This window comes from Camponotus floridanus, unplaced genomic scaffold (genome assembly GCF_003227725.1).
Source record: "Camponotus floridanus strain SB8 unplaced genomic scaffold, Cflo_v7.5 scaffold12, whole genome shotgun sequence".
NCBI classification, from domain to species: domain Eukaryota; kingdom Metazoa; phylum Arthropoda; class Insecta; order Hymenoptera; family Formicidae; genus Camponotus; species Camponotus floridanus.
Genome location: NW_020229237.1, coordinates 340,252 through 355,959, shown reverse-complemented (window position 1 = coordinate 355,959; position 15,708 = coordinate 340,252). Strand labels below are relative to the sequence as shown.

Genomic DNA, 15,708 nt, shown 5'->3' with positions numbered 1-15,708 from the left:
CTTTCGTGATGTGGCTCGTGATCGATAACGATTGGCGACGACGTGCCACGGTTTTGCTACTATCGCGGATGACCCAGAATTCGAATGTCGCGTCGGAACGACCGGGAGAGACTACGCGGACTATCGATGGATGACTTACTCACTTCGTGAATGGTCGATCCGCGTTGCGTTGATACGCGATGGACGCGTGAACGTGTCGCCGTCAACGTGGGCCCGCGTAACGTCTGTCCCGCGTGAGCGAGCGTTGTCACCCGGGTGCTGCTCTCTCAACGCCGTCGACGACGTCGATCCTCGGCGATGGCAGGACGACGACGCCGTGTGCTTCGTGGTACCGCCGTTTGGTGGTGCTCACGACGTAAATCCTGAATCGCGCGATCCCCTTCCTCCCGATCCCGGTTTCACGGTCCCCACTACCCGTCCGCTACCTCCACCGAGAAAGTCTACCCGACCTGCGTCTCCCCGTGAACCCGCACGCTCCGCTCCGGGGACGCTGCCGTTGCGCGTCTGCTTGTATCCGTGATGTCGGGAGATACGGCGTCGCGGGCAGCGTGGGGGCGAGGATGGGGGAAGAGTGGGGAAGGGAGGAGGGGGAGGAGAAGGAAAGGACGCGAGCAAGATCGTGTGCGCGCGGAGAAAGGGCGACGATGGGAGAGAGGAGGAAGGAAGGATTACTCACACAAACGGGATTCGTCTCGCTTCTGGGGCGCGCATCGCGACTCTGACAATAGCGCTCGTATGGTCGTGGTGGTCCTGGATCGTCCTGCCCTCGACCCCACTCCTCCCGCTCTGTCGTCGGCCTACCTCCTTTCGGAGGAGCGATATGTGAGGACGGGATCGCGCGTGTGCGTGCGTATTCGATATGACGCGAAGGGGAGGTTCACCCACATCGACGAAAAACTGTTCCCCACTGACACGCGCATGAGATTCGCGTCGATGTGCCCGACACGCGGAGGTCCCGGATCGTCCTGCCTTTTGATGCACTCCCTCCGTTACCATCTCCCCGGGAAAATATCCCACCATCGCGGCCAGGCTACGCCACGAACGAATTGGTAGCGGGAAGACGGAGAAGCGGCGAGGTTTCGCAAGATTGGTCTCTTTCCTCCTCCGTCTCCCGTCTTTCTCTTCCCCCTCTTATTCTCCGCTATCGTTATAAATAAGCTCTACCTCGATGATACGTAGGCGCGAGAGGAGAATGGAGGAGACCGCAATCTCCCCGGCTCCCTCGCCCTCCTCTTCCCACCCCCGTAGATTCTATCGCGATGGAACACACACGTACCCTCGTACGTAAACGAAGAAACACGTTCGACGTGTACGAGAAGAAAGAAGAACGCTGATGTGGAAACGGAGGGCGCGCTCTTAACTTGCTCTCTTGCCCTTTTTTCTCCCTTCCTTCCGTTCCCCGTCGTTCGTTGTTAAAGATTTAACGAAGGTCGTTGTAACTATCTAGACGCAATGCGGGTGCGCACCGAGAGAAAATCCAAACGCTTCTCCGCGAGATGAAAGAGGAGACGACGTTTCGTCAGTTCGGTTGTTATTCCTCGAATGAAATCATTCAGGAAGCAGCTTCGAAACTTTCCCGTACGATCCTCGCCCTCTCGATTTCGTAATTATATCGACGAGCGGAAATTTGTGAATGCGACCACGCTGCAATTTCGATCATTTTACGTACTTTACCATGCCATTCTCGGTTTCCGCACGAAATGTTGACAACGCGTTTGTTACCCGCGGATGAAGGATACAGCGAGCGCAGCTTCCTCTCGCGGCTCCCGTTCCCTAATGGAAATACTCTGCCTCGATGAACAAACGCGCGCGCGTACGCGTTTCACGTATACACACGGATACACGGCTGATGGAGCACACACCTGCGAGGCAACACCCTTCGCGGCCAGCCGCAAGGGCGAAGGGAGGTGAGGGATGACGCACGTGCGCGCAGCCTCCGCATGGACCAAAATGGCTGGCGGCACGCGAGCCGATTGGTCGAACGGACGCGGCGAAGGCGTGGAGAGTACTCTCTCGGTGGTCGTTAATCGGTCGACGATCAAAATAAAGATCTTTCACGGAAGCCGAGCGAGTGGGGGAGCGCGACACGCGAGAGTGGGAACCGCAGGGGTACGCACGTTGCATTCATTACGAGTTTGGTAGGGCGAGATCGCGATAGTGGGGGCAACCGTGAGCGGTGGGGACGACGAATTTTTTTTTCATGGACCTCTCTCGCAGCGCGGCTCCCTTTCGTCTCGCGTCGTACGTGTGGGTCGACGGACGAAGCGTATGTATGCACGTGTGTATGCATCGACGTGTTGAACGTCACGCGAGCGCGCGTGTACGCTCGGCGATCGTCATTAAGGGAGATGCTAATTGGTGGCAAAGCGAGGTCAGGCCAAAAGCCCGCGCGCGGCGTCCAGGGACTTTGCGTGTTTTTGTTTCTCTCTCTCTCTCTCTCTTTCTTTCTCTATCTGTTCCCCGATCTCTCCTGTTTCCCGATACATGCAGGCCGTGTTTGGCGGAAGTCCCGGAAATTCTAGATACCTCGCGGACGCGTGATTCTGCGCGTCCGCTATTGACATCGACGATTGACGCGATAACAAGTATAATGATGCGCGAGAGAATACGTATCAGTTTAGTATCAGAGACGTTCTAGATAAAGCAAACTCTGGAAATTACAATAAAAGAATAAATTTATTAACTTATCTGTTTTATCGTCTATGAAAAACAAAAAATTCTTTTTTCTTTATATACGTATTTTATATCGTATATAATTATCCAATTCTCTCTTTCTCTTTCGTTGTAAAATAAATCTTTTAAATTTTTCTCATACATTTTATATAATTCGTAATAATTCGAGTTTATTCTACCTTTATTAAGTATTGGCTTCTCTAAAAATTTCTAGTAAACTTAATTCTATATCTTTGCTTTGATATCTAATGTCAAAAAGTATCTTGAAAAGATGTATACGTCATGTAGTTGCAACATCTGTGCTTGTTATAACAACACGATATAGAATATTTCAGTTATTACATAATTTCTTTGTATACTTTTTAATGAGATTTGAATACAATTTGTAATAAAATTTAATCAATTTCCATGCAATATTTTTAAAACGTTAAATAGTTAATTAGACTTAAGATTGAACTTCTATTGAGATAAAGCATGAAATAAAATTCGAAAGAAATTAAATGAATTAATAAGATTTTATTTTCTACTTACATTCCGCGAAAGTTTAATTTCCTACTGTCTCGATAATCAAAGACATTAGAAAAGAAACCTCATTTCTCTTAGTTTATCCTTTTATAGAAATATGCATTGGAAAAATGCATCTTGCTTTTAAGATAACCTGTATAGATGTATTACAGGAGAATAAACGTGACCTTTTCTATACGCGACAAGAAGAGGAGGGATGCGTTCGGAGCCAGACAACATATATATCTTAACTTTCTTTGTACAATCTATATCTCGCTGCTACAAGGATACTTGTATATTCCTCCTCTTTCGCCAAGTGTATAGCTATGTCAACAGGATATCATATACATTTGTATACAATACATTGCTCCAGAGACGTAGGCGAACTTGTTTTTCATTTTTCATGCGATATTATATACTTCTCAAATAGCTAAAAAAATTAAATAATAAATTAACTTCTCGAATAGCTAAAAAAATTTTTAAAATTGCTCACTGAAAGATAAATGACATATGATAAAAAAAGAAATAAAAATTCCGACATAAATTATTTAAAATTATTTATATTTTATATTTTTATCAGACAATTGAAGATATTTTATTTTTATATATTATTAAACTTAATGAACTTTAATTTGACATCATAGTGAAATAATAAATATAAAAGATAAAATCCTTAGGATAATTAAGAAATTTTTTTATCATATTTCATAAATGCATTTAAATGTCTTTTTGCGGTTTCCTCGCAAAATATTTTCTTGATATAAACATAAAGAATTTCAAATTTTTATAATTTAGTTATTTAATATAACGTACATTTAATTTTGCAATATATTATATATTGTCTATTGAATAAAAAATATCATTGTGGCAAAGGCTATATTAAAAGGATAACATAAATTTTACATAAAGCTTGAGAAGCTTTGGAAGCACATTTTAATTAAAAAGAAATCACGAATGTAGACATTAGAGAAATCACAAGATATATTGCAAGGTTTGAGGATTACTGCGTTTAATAATACTTTTAAAATGAATATTTTACTCCATGACAAACCTTTTATGCAGCTATTTGGGCTGTTTCTTTGTGCGATTTGGTCCCATCACATATACATGCCGACTCTTTCTCCGAACGCGTGTTTGGGTGTGTTTTCATATTCACAGACTTGTTGGGTTGTATAATGCACTCAAGCAGGAACAGTCAACTTCTTTTTTGGAATCTAAACATGTTATTCTTCGAATGAACTATAGGACTATAAGAAAAAAAGTGGTAACGTAAAAAAAAAATAATACAATAAAAACAATAAAATTATTTTCTGAGTAAAAAAAGTTTTCGAAATTAATTTTCAATTCATATTTTTATACATCTAAAATTTCCTTGGACAAACAAACGATTTTTCTCGATTGTGAATTAAACTTTAAAATACATAGCACTCATAGATCATTGAAAATTAATCAAAATTTTCTGAAATAATATTCTTATAAATCTATATTTTATATAGTCTATTTTCTATACAAACTACATTTTATTTAAGAAATAATAGAATAGGATAACAAAAGATCGACTTTTCAACGCAAAATTCGAACTCGAGGATCACGTTAGAACTGTCAGTTGATCATCCCCATACTACATACGATACACCTTCTGTTCGCCCGTCTCGCCGATTTCGTGGGCAGAGAAACGGAGGCCGATTGTTGTTTGTTTGTATTTACTAGGAAAGCACCCTGGCTGCCCGTCTAGAGTAGCTGCATCGTTGATCGACGAAAAGGGGGAGGTTGGGGATGTGCACGGGATATATCGTATTCTCTATTCTATAGCGCATACGGTGCGTGCGGTCGGGGGCACGCGAGACGTTACCAGCCTGAAAATTGAATGTCATTCGGAGAAGAAACGTCACAATATTCCGCGTGTCTGCAGGCGGGAGCTGTTTTGTAGTTTTCCGCCTCGTCTCGAAACTATTGTGTTCGTGCTTCGTCATGCGACAGTTTTTACAATGAAAACAGTAATAGCGATCGAAGACGGAAAGTCCGAAGTTCTTTCACACAAATCATTTTCGAATTTTTCCATTTTACTTTGTGCATTCGTAGCCTGAAATGATATCTTTCGAAAAGAAGTATAACGAATGTGATATTTGAATTGATTTATTCTATGCACAAAAATATGTATTATCTTGATTAAAAAACAATTTACTTTCAATAATTTTCAAAAATAATTTGTTTTCAATAAAGAAATTTATTAGTTTAAATGTAGAGTTTTGATGACAATTATATCAAGCTCCGTTTATAATTATCCTTTTTTCCAATTTTGCACTTTATTGGTGCATAATATTCTTAATATTTATCGTTATTTTGGGCGCCCTAAAAGTATACTATTCAACAGAAAATATATAAATGGTTGAATTAATTATTTAAAAACTAAATACCGTGTGACATGTACAACATTCTTGTTATACTTATAATAATATATGCGTCGATCGGTATGCATCTCATTGACCGAGACACCCTTTCAGCATTTGCAGCCGAAAACGGCCGCGATTGACGTGTCTTTTTCGAAAATGCGTGTCGTAGATGAACGCCGGCATAAATCTGACATTCGAATGTTTGACAGAATAATTTTCACGTTAGCGGGGTGCACTATACCTCTTTATACTAACGCCTGACCGTGTGCATTGTCAACAAAATAAGTCGTATCCCATACCGTAGCCCCCTAGTCTATTATGATGATTTCGCATATACAGAAACCAGGCAACCGTAAAGTAGCTGCAACCGAATCTCGGAAATTTGTCTTCGACCTACATATAGATTTGTAGCGAGAGTCTAGCTGATTATGAGTAACTATAACATAAAGAACGCAATATAAAGATTCTTTTTAAAGATATGAAAGAAAGATAAAAATATCAATTGCGTTTAATTATATTTTAAAAATAATAAGAGTAAAAAGAAAATTAGAACGCAAAAGATGATTTAGCTTTTTTCTGTATCAATTATTTTATGTGATTTTATGACCATCTTTTATTTTAAATATATAATATTATTTGTTGATTAATAATAATTTCCTTAACAAATCTAGGTAATTCTTTAAAATTTTACATTTATTTTCTTGCTTTTGCTATAAATGTAATTTCTTTTTAAATTCAAATTTTTATCGTTATTGTAATGTCATAAAAATAATTAACATGAGAAGGATTATAGTCAAGCTTTTGAGATACTTGGTGTAAAGAGGTGATACCAACGCCAACCACGAGGAGGCTGCGCGCGATTGGGCCTCTCAGGTCTGTCACTCGACACCAAATCAGACAGAAACTGTCAAAAATCTGTCATTTGGTCACAATGCGGGTCCTCTCACTTTGGGATTTTACTCATACCGAAGTTGAGATCAAACCGAATAGAAAGAAGAAGGAAAAGGCGACGAGGAACGGACGGAGGATTCTCTCAAACTCGCGTGTCGGTATGTAAGTAGATGGGTCCCCACATATATTTGACACCTTTCAGCCCAATAAAATAAAACGCTCTGCGGTGGAATGTGGTCGCCGCTTCGAGATAGCACACGTTGGTTCTCCACCGTAGATACATATGGAATGTTCCCGCGGAATAGTTTTAGTCGAAGCTTTCGTCGCCTAAGAGTTGACAAGAGATAGCATCTCGGACATTGATAAGATTTCTTCGTTTCGTCGTCTCGAATTCGTGACGAAAAAGCTCGCTAGTGATCAAGTCGATAATTTTACGCACTTCTCGAGAAACGAGCCAAAGGTTCAATAATTTACTCATGCCGTGATGGTCGAATCCATCGCAGATTTTAAAGAAAGACTCGACGAATGACTTGACAAAAAACTTCCGCGGCATTTACATTCGGCCCTAATCCGATAGACATCGTTCCTTTAGATGTATCAGATGGGAGAGACTTGTTTGTATTGAGATGCATGTGGGGCAGATATATAATCTAGTCAATTTGACACCCTCATCGACGTCTAATGGGTGCTTTCAACTCTGAACGAGCCAGTTAGATATAGTTATCCCTTGGCAAATGAGTTTGTTTGTCTGTCGATTGCTGTCTTTCAATAATTTATGATATTAAGGATTTATTGATTGAAACTTTCTTTTTCTCCTTCTCTCTCTTTTTATTCCTTGGACGGTTCAGTATATATATATATAAATATCTTTATCGTATCAATGTTGATATATTAAAAGTTTGAATTAAACTTCTCTCAAGACAGTCTTTATTTGAGTTCGTTCTGTCGAAATTAGAGAGAGATTATGATAGAATATTTATTGTATTCGTTTACATAATAATATTATTAGAGTTTTTATATCATAATTAGTATATAATATTATTAGAGATCACTAAACTTGCAATCGAACGATTTTTCAAATATTCTGGCGCATGTTTACATCCTTTTGCTGTAATAATGACGTGATATCGGAGAAGAGATTTGCGAAGATAAAATATACATGTTTTAAGATTTCAGTTCTTCTTTTTCTAAATTGGTTACCAGCGCTGTCGGTACTGTATGCAATGATACTTCCATATATTTTTTAGGTGGCATAAATCTGCAAATAATGTAATAATATATATATAAAAAATTAACAATAAATAAATAAATAAATATATATATGTGTGTGTGTGTGTGTGTGTGTATAGATACATAAATGATAAAAATATTTAAAATAAGTTTAATATCAGAATCTTACTTAAACTATTTAATAGATATCTTATTTAATAGATAATAGAAATCTTTAACACCACAATAATTTTTATACAAAATAGCAAAATGAAAAGATTAATTCTTTTTGACTTTATCAACTTTTCGCAATTCTAGAACATATACGTATATAATCGGAGTGAACAAAATACTTTTTATAATGATAGATTCCAATCAAATGGTTACAAAGAAATATCTTTGTGTTTTTTATATATCCTATATATTTAAAAAATGTTCTATATATTTCAGAATTATAACGAAATATTCGAACACACCTGGCGATGCATGATGGAAAGTGATCTCGGTCGACCTCGCTCAAGTCAGAAGCACCACAAATGAAGCTGACTATCGTACCGACTACAATTACAATCAGGACGCCCAATAACGTGTAATACATAAAGGATATTCTGTATATGAAAAAAGGTTCATCCACGGATTCGACTTGAGTCAGATTTTGCGTCGTTGCAATTGTATGATTAAATAAACTAGACAAATTCAGACAACCGTCCGTCGTAGACGGCAGTGATTCATGGTAGATGCGATTGTTCATCTTATGCCATTGCGTGCCGACGATGATCCAGGTCATCGTCACTATCGAGATCAGTCCGCCGACTACTGCTCCCTTGGTCGTTGCCCAAGGTACTAGCATTCCCAACGAGAACAAACCGAGCAACGTACCGGAGGTAATACCGCCCATAGCGTAGGACAACTGGAAGATATCGCCGAGTCGGTCCACGACGAACACCATGCCCAAGCATAGAACGCCTAAGATAACCACCATGACCTGAGGATAAAAGTCATCGTGGAAATGTATTACTTATATCGCCTATTTAGTAAATTTTTGTTGAGACGATGATCCAAATTATTTTTATTTTTATATGACAAATTGCGCTTAATGATATATTACAAAAGAGGGAAAGAGAAAATCTTCTGTTTTTATCACGATTTCAGATCCGCATAATATGTTCTGTCTTTGTACCTTCATAATGTTGGCGGCTTTATTCTCTTTGTCGTTACTCTCTGGCATCCAGCGATCGATGAAATCCTCATAAATCGTGCCAGCGACTGTGTTCAGTCCGGCGCTCATTGTCGAGAGACCGGCGCTCACTAGTCCGGCGAGAAAGAGGCCAGGAAGTCCCGGAACATCCGCGGCTACATCTAGCACGTAATATGGCAATATCTTGTCGTTGCTTCCTACCACCTGAAAACAAGATAATTCCCTTACTGAATCTTTATGGAAAGCATTTTTATTTAATCCTTTAACTACTCGACTTTTTAATCTTACTTTAATTGCATGATTTATCTCTACATGAGATGCGATATAAGAATATGGCCAAAGAAGATAAGCTGAACTAAGAGTTTATAAATATAATAAATTTAATAAAGAAAATTTATATTTTATGAAATAAATGTAAAAAATGGTTTATTATAAGTATAAACTAATTTTGATTGTCTAAAAAAATCTAAAAAAATCAATTTATTAAAATCTCAAAGAGAGCGACTTTTGAAAAGAAATGTTTTTAAAATTTCAAATTATTTTTATCACGTATTCTTCATATGTTTTTAAGATACTTAGCGAGTGTTAAGTTAAAAGCTAATAAATGTTAAAACTTACATGTGTACTTATGGGATCGCATTTGTGATACCTTGCATACATTGTAAGGCCGGTAAAGACGGAGACCAATTTTACGATCACTAAACCCACACCTAGGCACCATATTGACCTACAAAAATATTCGTATAAAATAGTTGTCATTTGTCGTAAGCAATTCTGGTATTCGTGCACTTACTTATGCGCTTCCTTAATGTTAGGCACCGCCAGAAATCTTTGTACAGAAATTTGGCTAGTGCCCAGTGACATCAGCCACATCATTGTCATTCCCACTGATGTAGCCCAAAATGAGTTTCTGAGGAAAGGGTTGGGATCCATGCTGTAAATAAGAATTAATTAATATAATTTCTAACAGCAGTTCCATTTAGTTATCATTTTTATGGCGTGTATAATTACTACAGTTAATAAAAAAATATTGAAGTTAATTTTACTCTAATTAATTATATCATTAAACCCGAATAAATCTATATATATTGCTACACATCATTTTCACAACGTGTAATTATATAAAAAATCTTACGGAGAAAACGTACATGGCAATACGACTGTAAAAATAAATAACGAATATATGTAAACAATATTTAAAGAGCTACCATAATGTAACATGTACAAATGCAATTTAATATTTAGAAAAGCTGTATCACATGCGCGAAATAATATTTTGGAATTGATTTACATTTATTGATTGATATCGCAATCGAGAATTTAATTAATTGACATTGCGGTTATACATCCGCGGCTTCGTTTCATTTTTAAAATGATCCTCTTCTTTTAATAGATGGTAACGTATAAAAAGTATACATAAATACCGTTCTTACTTCCAAAACACAATTCTACCACCTTCTTCGGCTATTCTCCAGGTCGCGCCGACGCCGCCTACGGCAATGGTACCCAAAATCACAACTGCAATGAGACTTCCGAGAGTCACCGTCATCTGAATCGTATCCGCCCATACGACAGCTTTCAGACCTCCCTGAGTTTTTTCAAAAAGAGATTATTTGCGATACAATAAAGGTATCAGTGTCAGTCACGATGCGACGTGCGGAGAATCAAACGATACGATTGGGGAGTCGGTGAAACGTAAACTCGAGGGAATATCGTACAATTCCATAATGATGCTATTATAATGGAACGCCGTGATTCGTGTATTTTATAAATTATTATTGATACATGGATATCTTATCGCACACATATTGAAAAAGAACAACACGTGTATTTTAAAAATAATTTTGAGCATCAATTTTATTATTTATAGCGTATTACGCGCAGTTTGTAATGCAATTGACGTTATCGAGTTAGATTGCATCTTAAAAAAAATTATATCAAATGTCTTCAAATATTATTTATTAATCACACATGATCTCATTAATCATGATATTGAACTTGACTCTAACGTGTACTATAAACAATTCACCTGTCTACTGCATGTGATGTTGTATCATAAATATCCAACTTTTGAAAAAGATAAGACCAGAGTTGCTCAACAAACCTCCAGATAATTTTATTTTAAATAGTCTATTTTAAATAGTCATTCATATTTAACTGTCATTTAGCCGTACGTTTCGTCTAAATAGTTCTACAATAAATTGTTCTAAAATATTTGATAAAGCTATGATGAGTGAAAGTGAAAATGCGTGTGACGTATAAAGGTGCGTCATGGATGTTTTATTTCGCAGTTCTTGCGATCTTTTAGCTAATCTAGACATGATCATTCTATAATTTCTATAATCTTGATAATCTATATTTCAATATGCAGTACATGCGAATGTTAATAGATGATTAATATAGCGTCTGCTATTTTTCATTCAAATGCAATTGAATGAGTCGTAATGTCTAAGTCTCATAAATACATCAGAAATCAAGTTTTCAAGGGAAGCTTCTTAAATCTACAAACATAATTAAACTTTTTTTCCTCTAAAAAATTTAAGTGCAATACAAACTTTACTTTGATAAAGTATGACAAATTGTTGTCTTCGATAGCAAATGTTTATCGTATAAAGATTCAAAATTTACAACATCGATTAAAAGCATATTATATACATATATATATTTCACTTACGACAGTCGTGTAGAAAATGCACACCATGCATATCACCGGCGCAACATAATGCAGATTCATCCCCGTTGCTTGCGAGAAGGCTAATGCCGGCACGTATATTATCAGTGGCACATAAATCACCAGCGAAAGGGTGAAGAGAAAGGATGCTAATATCCGAACGGGCCTGGCGAATCTAATTTCCAAATATTCGAATGTGCTTGTCAGTTGTAGTTTGTAAAACACCGGCAGATATATGACTATGATTAAGAAACAAGTGATCAAAGATGAGAAAATGCATGCTGCGTATTGCGTCCCGTATTGGTACACCTCAGAAGGTATGCTGAGCAAAGATACCCCCGATATATGACTGAAACAAATTTTATCTTCGTTAGAAATGGATTTTCTTTTTCACACTCTTAAATATGAAATTAATTAAAATTAAGATATATATATATATATATATATATATATATAACTTAATTTTAATTAATTTCATATATATATATATATATATATATATATATATATATATATATCTCCTCTAATACATCTCCTGTTAAATATCTTTAATATAAGTACTAATTTATTGCTTTTTGTTATTTAAAAATCAATTTGTCAATAAAGATTTTTCCGCAGAAAGATACCAATAGCTTTACAGTAATTAATAATGGAAAATTAGACGATATCTTGTGTACATTAAAAATCATATGAATTCATAAATAATAAAATTTTATATTGCATTTGAAAAAATCTTAGGTAAATTTTATCAGAATTTTAATTTGAAGCACTAATTAAACTCTATTAGCGCTCTCCATCACCTTTAAGTTTAATAGTTTCAGGATAGTTACAAAAGCGAGATATTATTTTTATTTGAGATATTCTTTGCTTTTTGATGGGCCCTCATTTTGTCAAATATAATTATCTTTTTCTTCCTTTTTCTTCCTTTTCTTTGCTAATAATTATTCGAAATTAAATAAAGGATTCTGATTAATTGTGAGAAATGTCCAACAATTTTGAGATAGTTTGTGTAAAATAAATTTTAAAATTTAACAAATTAATAAATTGATAAAGAATTATGCTCTGTTATGTACTAAACAACACGATACACGAGAAAATAGCGATTAAGAGCCACCGCGGATGGTAGTGCGTAAAATATTATTAAAGATTAATTATTCGCGAAAATTAGAACGTGCATAAGACATATGCATATATTTTACAAGGCATTTACCAAGATATAGATTCTCATTTTTGAGAATTCTATAAAAATCCCTCTTTACCCCTCCCTGAAGAGATGTAGACGAGAAAAATATCGGGGCGAATTCGCTGAATCGGGAAAATTTTAAAATTTAACTTTTGTTGAACTTTTAATATAACAAGACTAAATTAATACAGATACACTACTATCTATTTCTATAGTGAAGATTTTATCTAAAAAATATATGCGAAGATGGCTCACTCAAATAAATAATTAAAAATAAAAATTATATGTTTTACCCTAATTAAACAAATTGCTATTTTTGATAAAAATAATATCGGAAACGGTGAAATGGTAAATGTTTACAAGTCACCTGGCAATGAGGCTCATGCTAATTGGAAAAAAGGACATGGTTCTGCCGCCGAGCAAATATTCAGTAGTATTATCCTGTTTCGTGCTGAAGAAGCCAAAGTAAATGCCGATAAGGATGCTGATGCCCAGCAGACCAGCGAATAGAATGTAGTCGGTCCATCCGAAAGCGAGTTCCTTCAATTCTTGACCCACAAAAAATGACTCCGTACTATTGGCGATCATCCCGGATTTATTCCCGTTGATGAAAACTGTGTGTTTTAAAGAACTGCGTGTTTTAAAGATTCGAATATCCGCGACACGTTTCAGATGTACGCGTGTAAGATGCAGTCGTTAGATTACATTTAAACACCGAGCACTTTCTTTCTTGATGCAAAGTAGAAAGTGAGATTATACCAGTTTTTTTTGCAATACGGATTGAACGAAAGTGAACTGTGTTTTTAATGACTTCTCATGATTTATAGCACGAAACATGTCTCTTGCTAGTGCCTCACGCATTGCGTGTAAATTACTTCAATATTTAATATCTATCCTTTTTAATTGTTTCTTGATTGAATTTTTTAACTTTTTGTCGAGAAATGCTTTAAACAAGATTAAGTTTATATTCGAATAGAAATGAATTTATATATAATCCTGTTCTAAATTTTACACACACATCCAAATTTTGAAAATATATGTTACATATTGCCAATTATACTTACATTTATTATATCTCAATTATTTTCTTTTTACTTATCTAATATGGCGGTCTAAGTTAATGTTGAATGCACTATTCCGACACTAAAATAACACTGGATTTCGGAAAAATCCAGTTTATGTGATCTGATTAGGTATACACATCTATTAAACAGTAGGAATTTGGAAAAGTACTTGACGAAATCTACATACCCACTGACAACGATAACATGCAATGCGATACTATATGTTGGGCTGCTGATACTCCGTGCAATGTCAGTTAGATTTATAACACTATAGATAAAATGCTGCGACTCCGAAGGTTCCGCAAATAGAATAAAAATTCTTAAATAGGAATCTTTACGTTGCATTCTATCAAAAATTACGTTGATATCACTAATCGCTTATTTGCCAAAAAATTATATCAATTTTTCATCGATCATATATCCTTCACGATAACGTATATCTCAGAGATCACATAAACATTCTATCGATATGAGATGTGAAAAGTGCCGAAGAGAAAACCTGTTTTACGTTTATTCGAATATATTTTTTGATGAAAATGAATTAGACGCGTTCAGGAACAAGTATCTTCAATCGATTTATTTTCATTTCTAACATTATAACTGATAATGTGAGAAATGTAAGGAACAAAAATATTTCAATGTATATTTTATTATACATCTCCCTGCCTATGCATTATTTGTTTAATATGCAAATGTACGCTGTATAACAGCCATTAATTGCTGCATCTTTTGCTGTTTTTCATTAGTACAGCATTTATCCAATAATTCCTTTAAGGTCTGCATTTCATCAGATTCAAAGTCTTTCATGGGATTTAGAGGACTGATCGTCATACTCGGAAGAATAACATTGTAAAAAAAAAATCTGGAAAAGATAAAAAAATATAATGATCACAATCATTAAAAACAATTAATTATTTCAATCACGCATATATATTCTCGAATAAATGTATAAGAACCATGTTAAAAGTGTTGTACACTAGGCTGGGGATAGATGTCTCTGGAGTTATGTTGTAATTTCCTGTATAAAAAGCTCTAACTGATTCCTCCAACTGAAAACGTATTCTATGCCATTGTTGATCTAAGATGTAAGTTTGATCTATCCAAGTACATTGTTCTTAAATGTTGAAATAAACGGCGTCATTTTTTATTTTAAGGCTCCGATAATCTCAGCTGAAATATTTTGATTACGCATCCTAGATATTCTTAACGTTTGACAATCAATAGCCTCATAAGAAGTCTCATAAGAAGTCAAGTGTCTTTTGAATGGCAATCATTGGAATTATATTTAATCCGCATAAATGTATCACCAAAATACCTGCAACCAACAGAAGGGTTGGTGTACCATCCTCAGTATGCGAAATAAAAATGTTTAAATACCCATATTTTTGCTTTATATTTTCCTATATTATAAGTCAATCAATTTAATTGTATGATTATTATAGAACTTGCAGTGTAACTGGCAGTGTAACTGTTTTTATTTTATTAGTGCATTCCCATTTATTTAAGCCAATCAATCATGTTTCTATTGATGCCAATCATCTCATTGGCATCTTTAGCAACATCAACTATTAATACTATTTTTGTATTGATTGAAATTCTTTGTACATGCACACATTCCATTTTTCCAGAAGATTCGTTTATTTCAGTGTTATCAATATGTTTCAAATTTTGAGAATTTATTATATCTACACACACACACACACACATATATATATATTCTGTATGTTATCTAGAATAAATACTAAGCTTTTTTGCATTATTTTATAATTTATCCACATTTTGAAAGACTCAAACTTACCACCGATTTATTTGTTTTGAAGTTATCTTGTTTATTCTCATCTTTGCTAACATATTGATTAAAAGATGCATTTGTATTATTAAGAATGACAGATCTAGGAAAATATATGCGTCCATCCATTACC

The 15,708-nt window shown here is 35.7% G+C and overlaps 1 protein-coding gene and 1 long non-coding RNA gene across 3 annotated transcripts in view; one reads left to right on the top strand and one right to left on the bottom strand.

Moving 5' to 3' along the window:
- The window catches only part of LOC112639928, a 93,835-nt gene extending 85,583 nt beyond the window's left edge, over window positions 1–8,252 (top strand). The window contains exon 4 of the long non-coding RNA XR_003123751.1: window positions 8,121–8,252. This is a non-coding gene — a long non-coding RNA (uncharacterized LOC112639928). The remainder of the gene's footprint in view (window positions 1–8,120) is intronic.
- LOC105255012 (sodium-coupled monocarboxylate transporter 1) lies at window positions 7,358–14,256 on the bottom strand. Of its 2 annotated transcripts, none has more exons than XM_025415312.1 (9): window positions 13,974–14,256; window positions 13,090–13,336; window positions 11,543–11,888; window positions 10,302–10,456; window positions 9,662–9,802; window positions 9,487–9,595; window positions 8,851–9,072; window positions 8,147–8,655; window positions 7,358–7,719 (listed from the first exon to the last, which is right to left on the bottom strand). In XM_025415312.1, the coding sequence occupies exons 1-9, from the start codon at window positions 13,990–13,992 to the stop codon at window positions 7,626–7,628; spliced, it is 1,842 nt and encodes a 613-aa protein (XP_025271097.1). In that variant the 5' UTR covers window positions 13,993–14,256; the 3' UTR covers window positions 7,358–7,625. The 2 variants fall into 2 exon arrangements, with proteins under 2 accessions (XP_025271097.1, XP_025271098.1); XM_025415313.1 differs by having other exon boundaries at window positions 7,359–7,719; window positions 13,787–14,253.
- Between the last annotated feature and the right edge of the window lie 1,452 nt (window positions 14,257–15,708).

Excerpts from the sequence above, each read along its gene's own strand:
- LOC105255012 (XM_025415312.1), bottom strand. Across the intron at positions 9,803-10,301 it reads GGTAGAATTGTGTTTTGGAA|CATGGATCCCAACCCTTTCC; the intron begins GTAAGAACGGTA and ends TCTTATTTACAG. Across the intron at positions 8,656-8,850 it reads AAGCCGCCAACATTATGAAG|GTCATGGTGGTTATCTTAGG; the intron begins GTACAAAGACAG and ends TTTTATCCTCAG.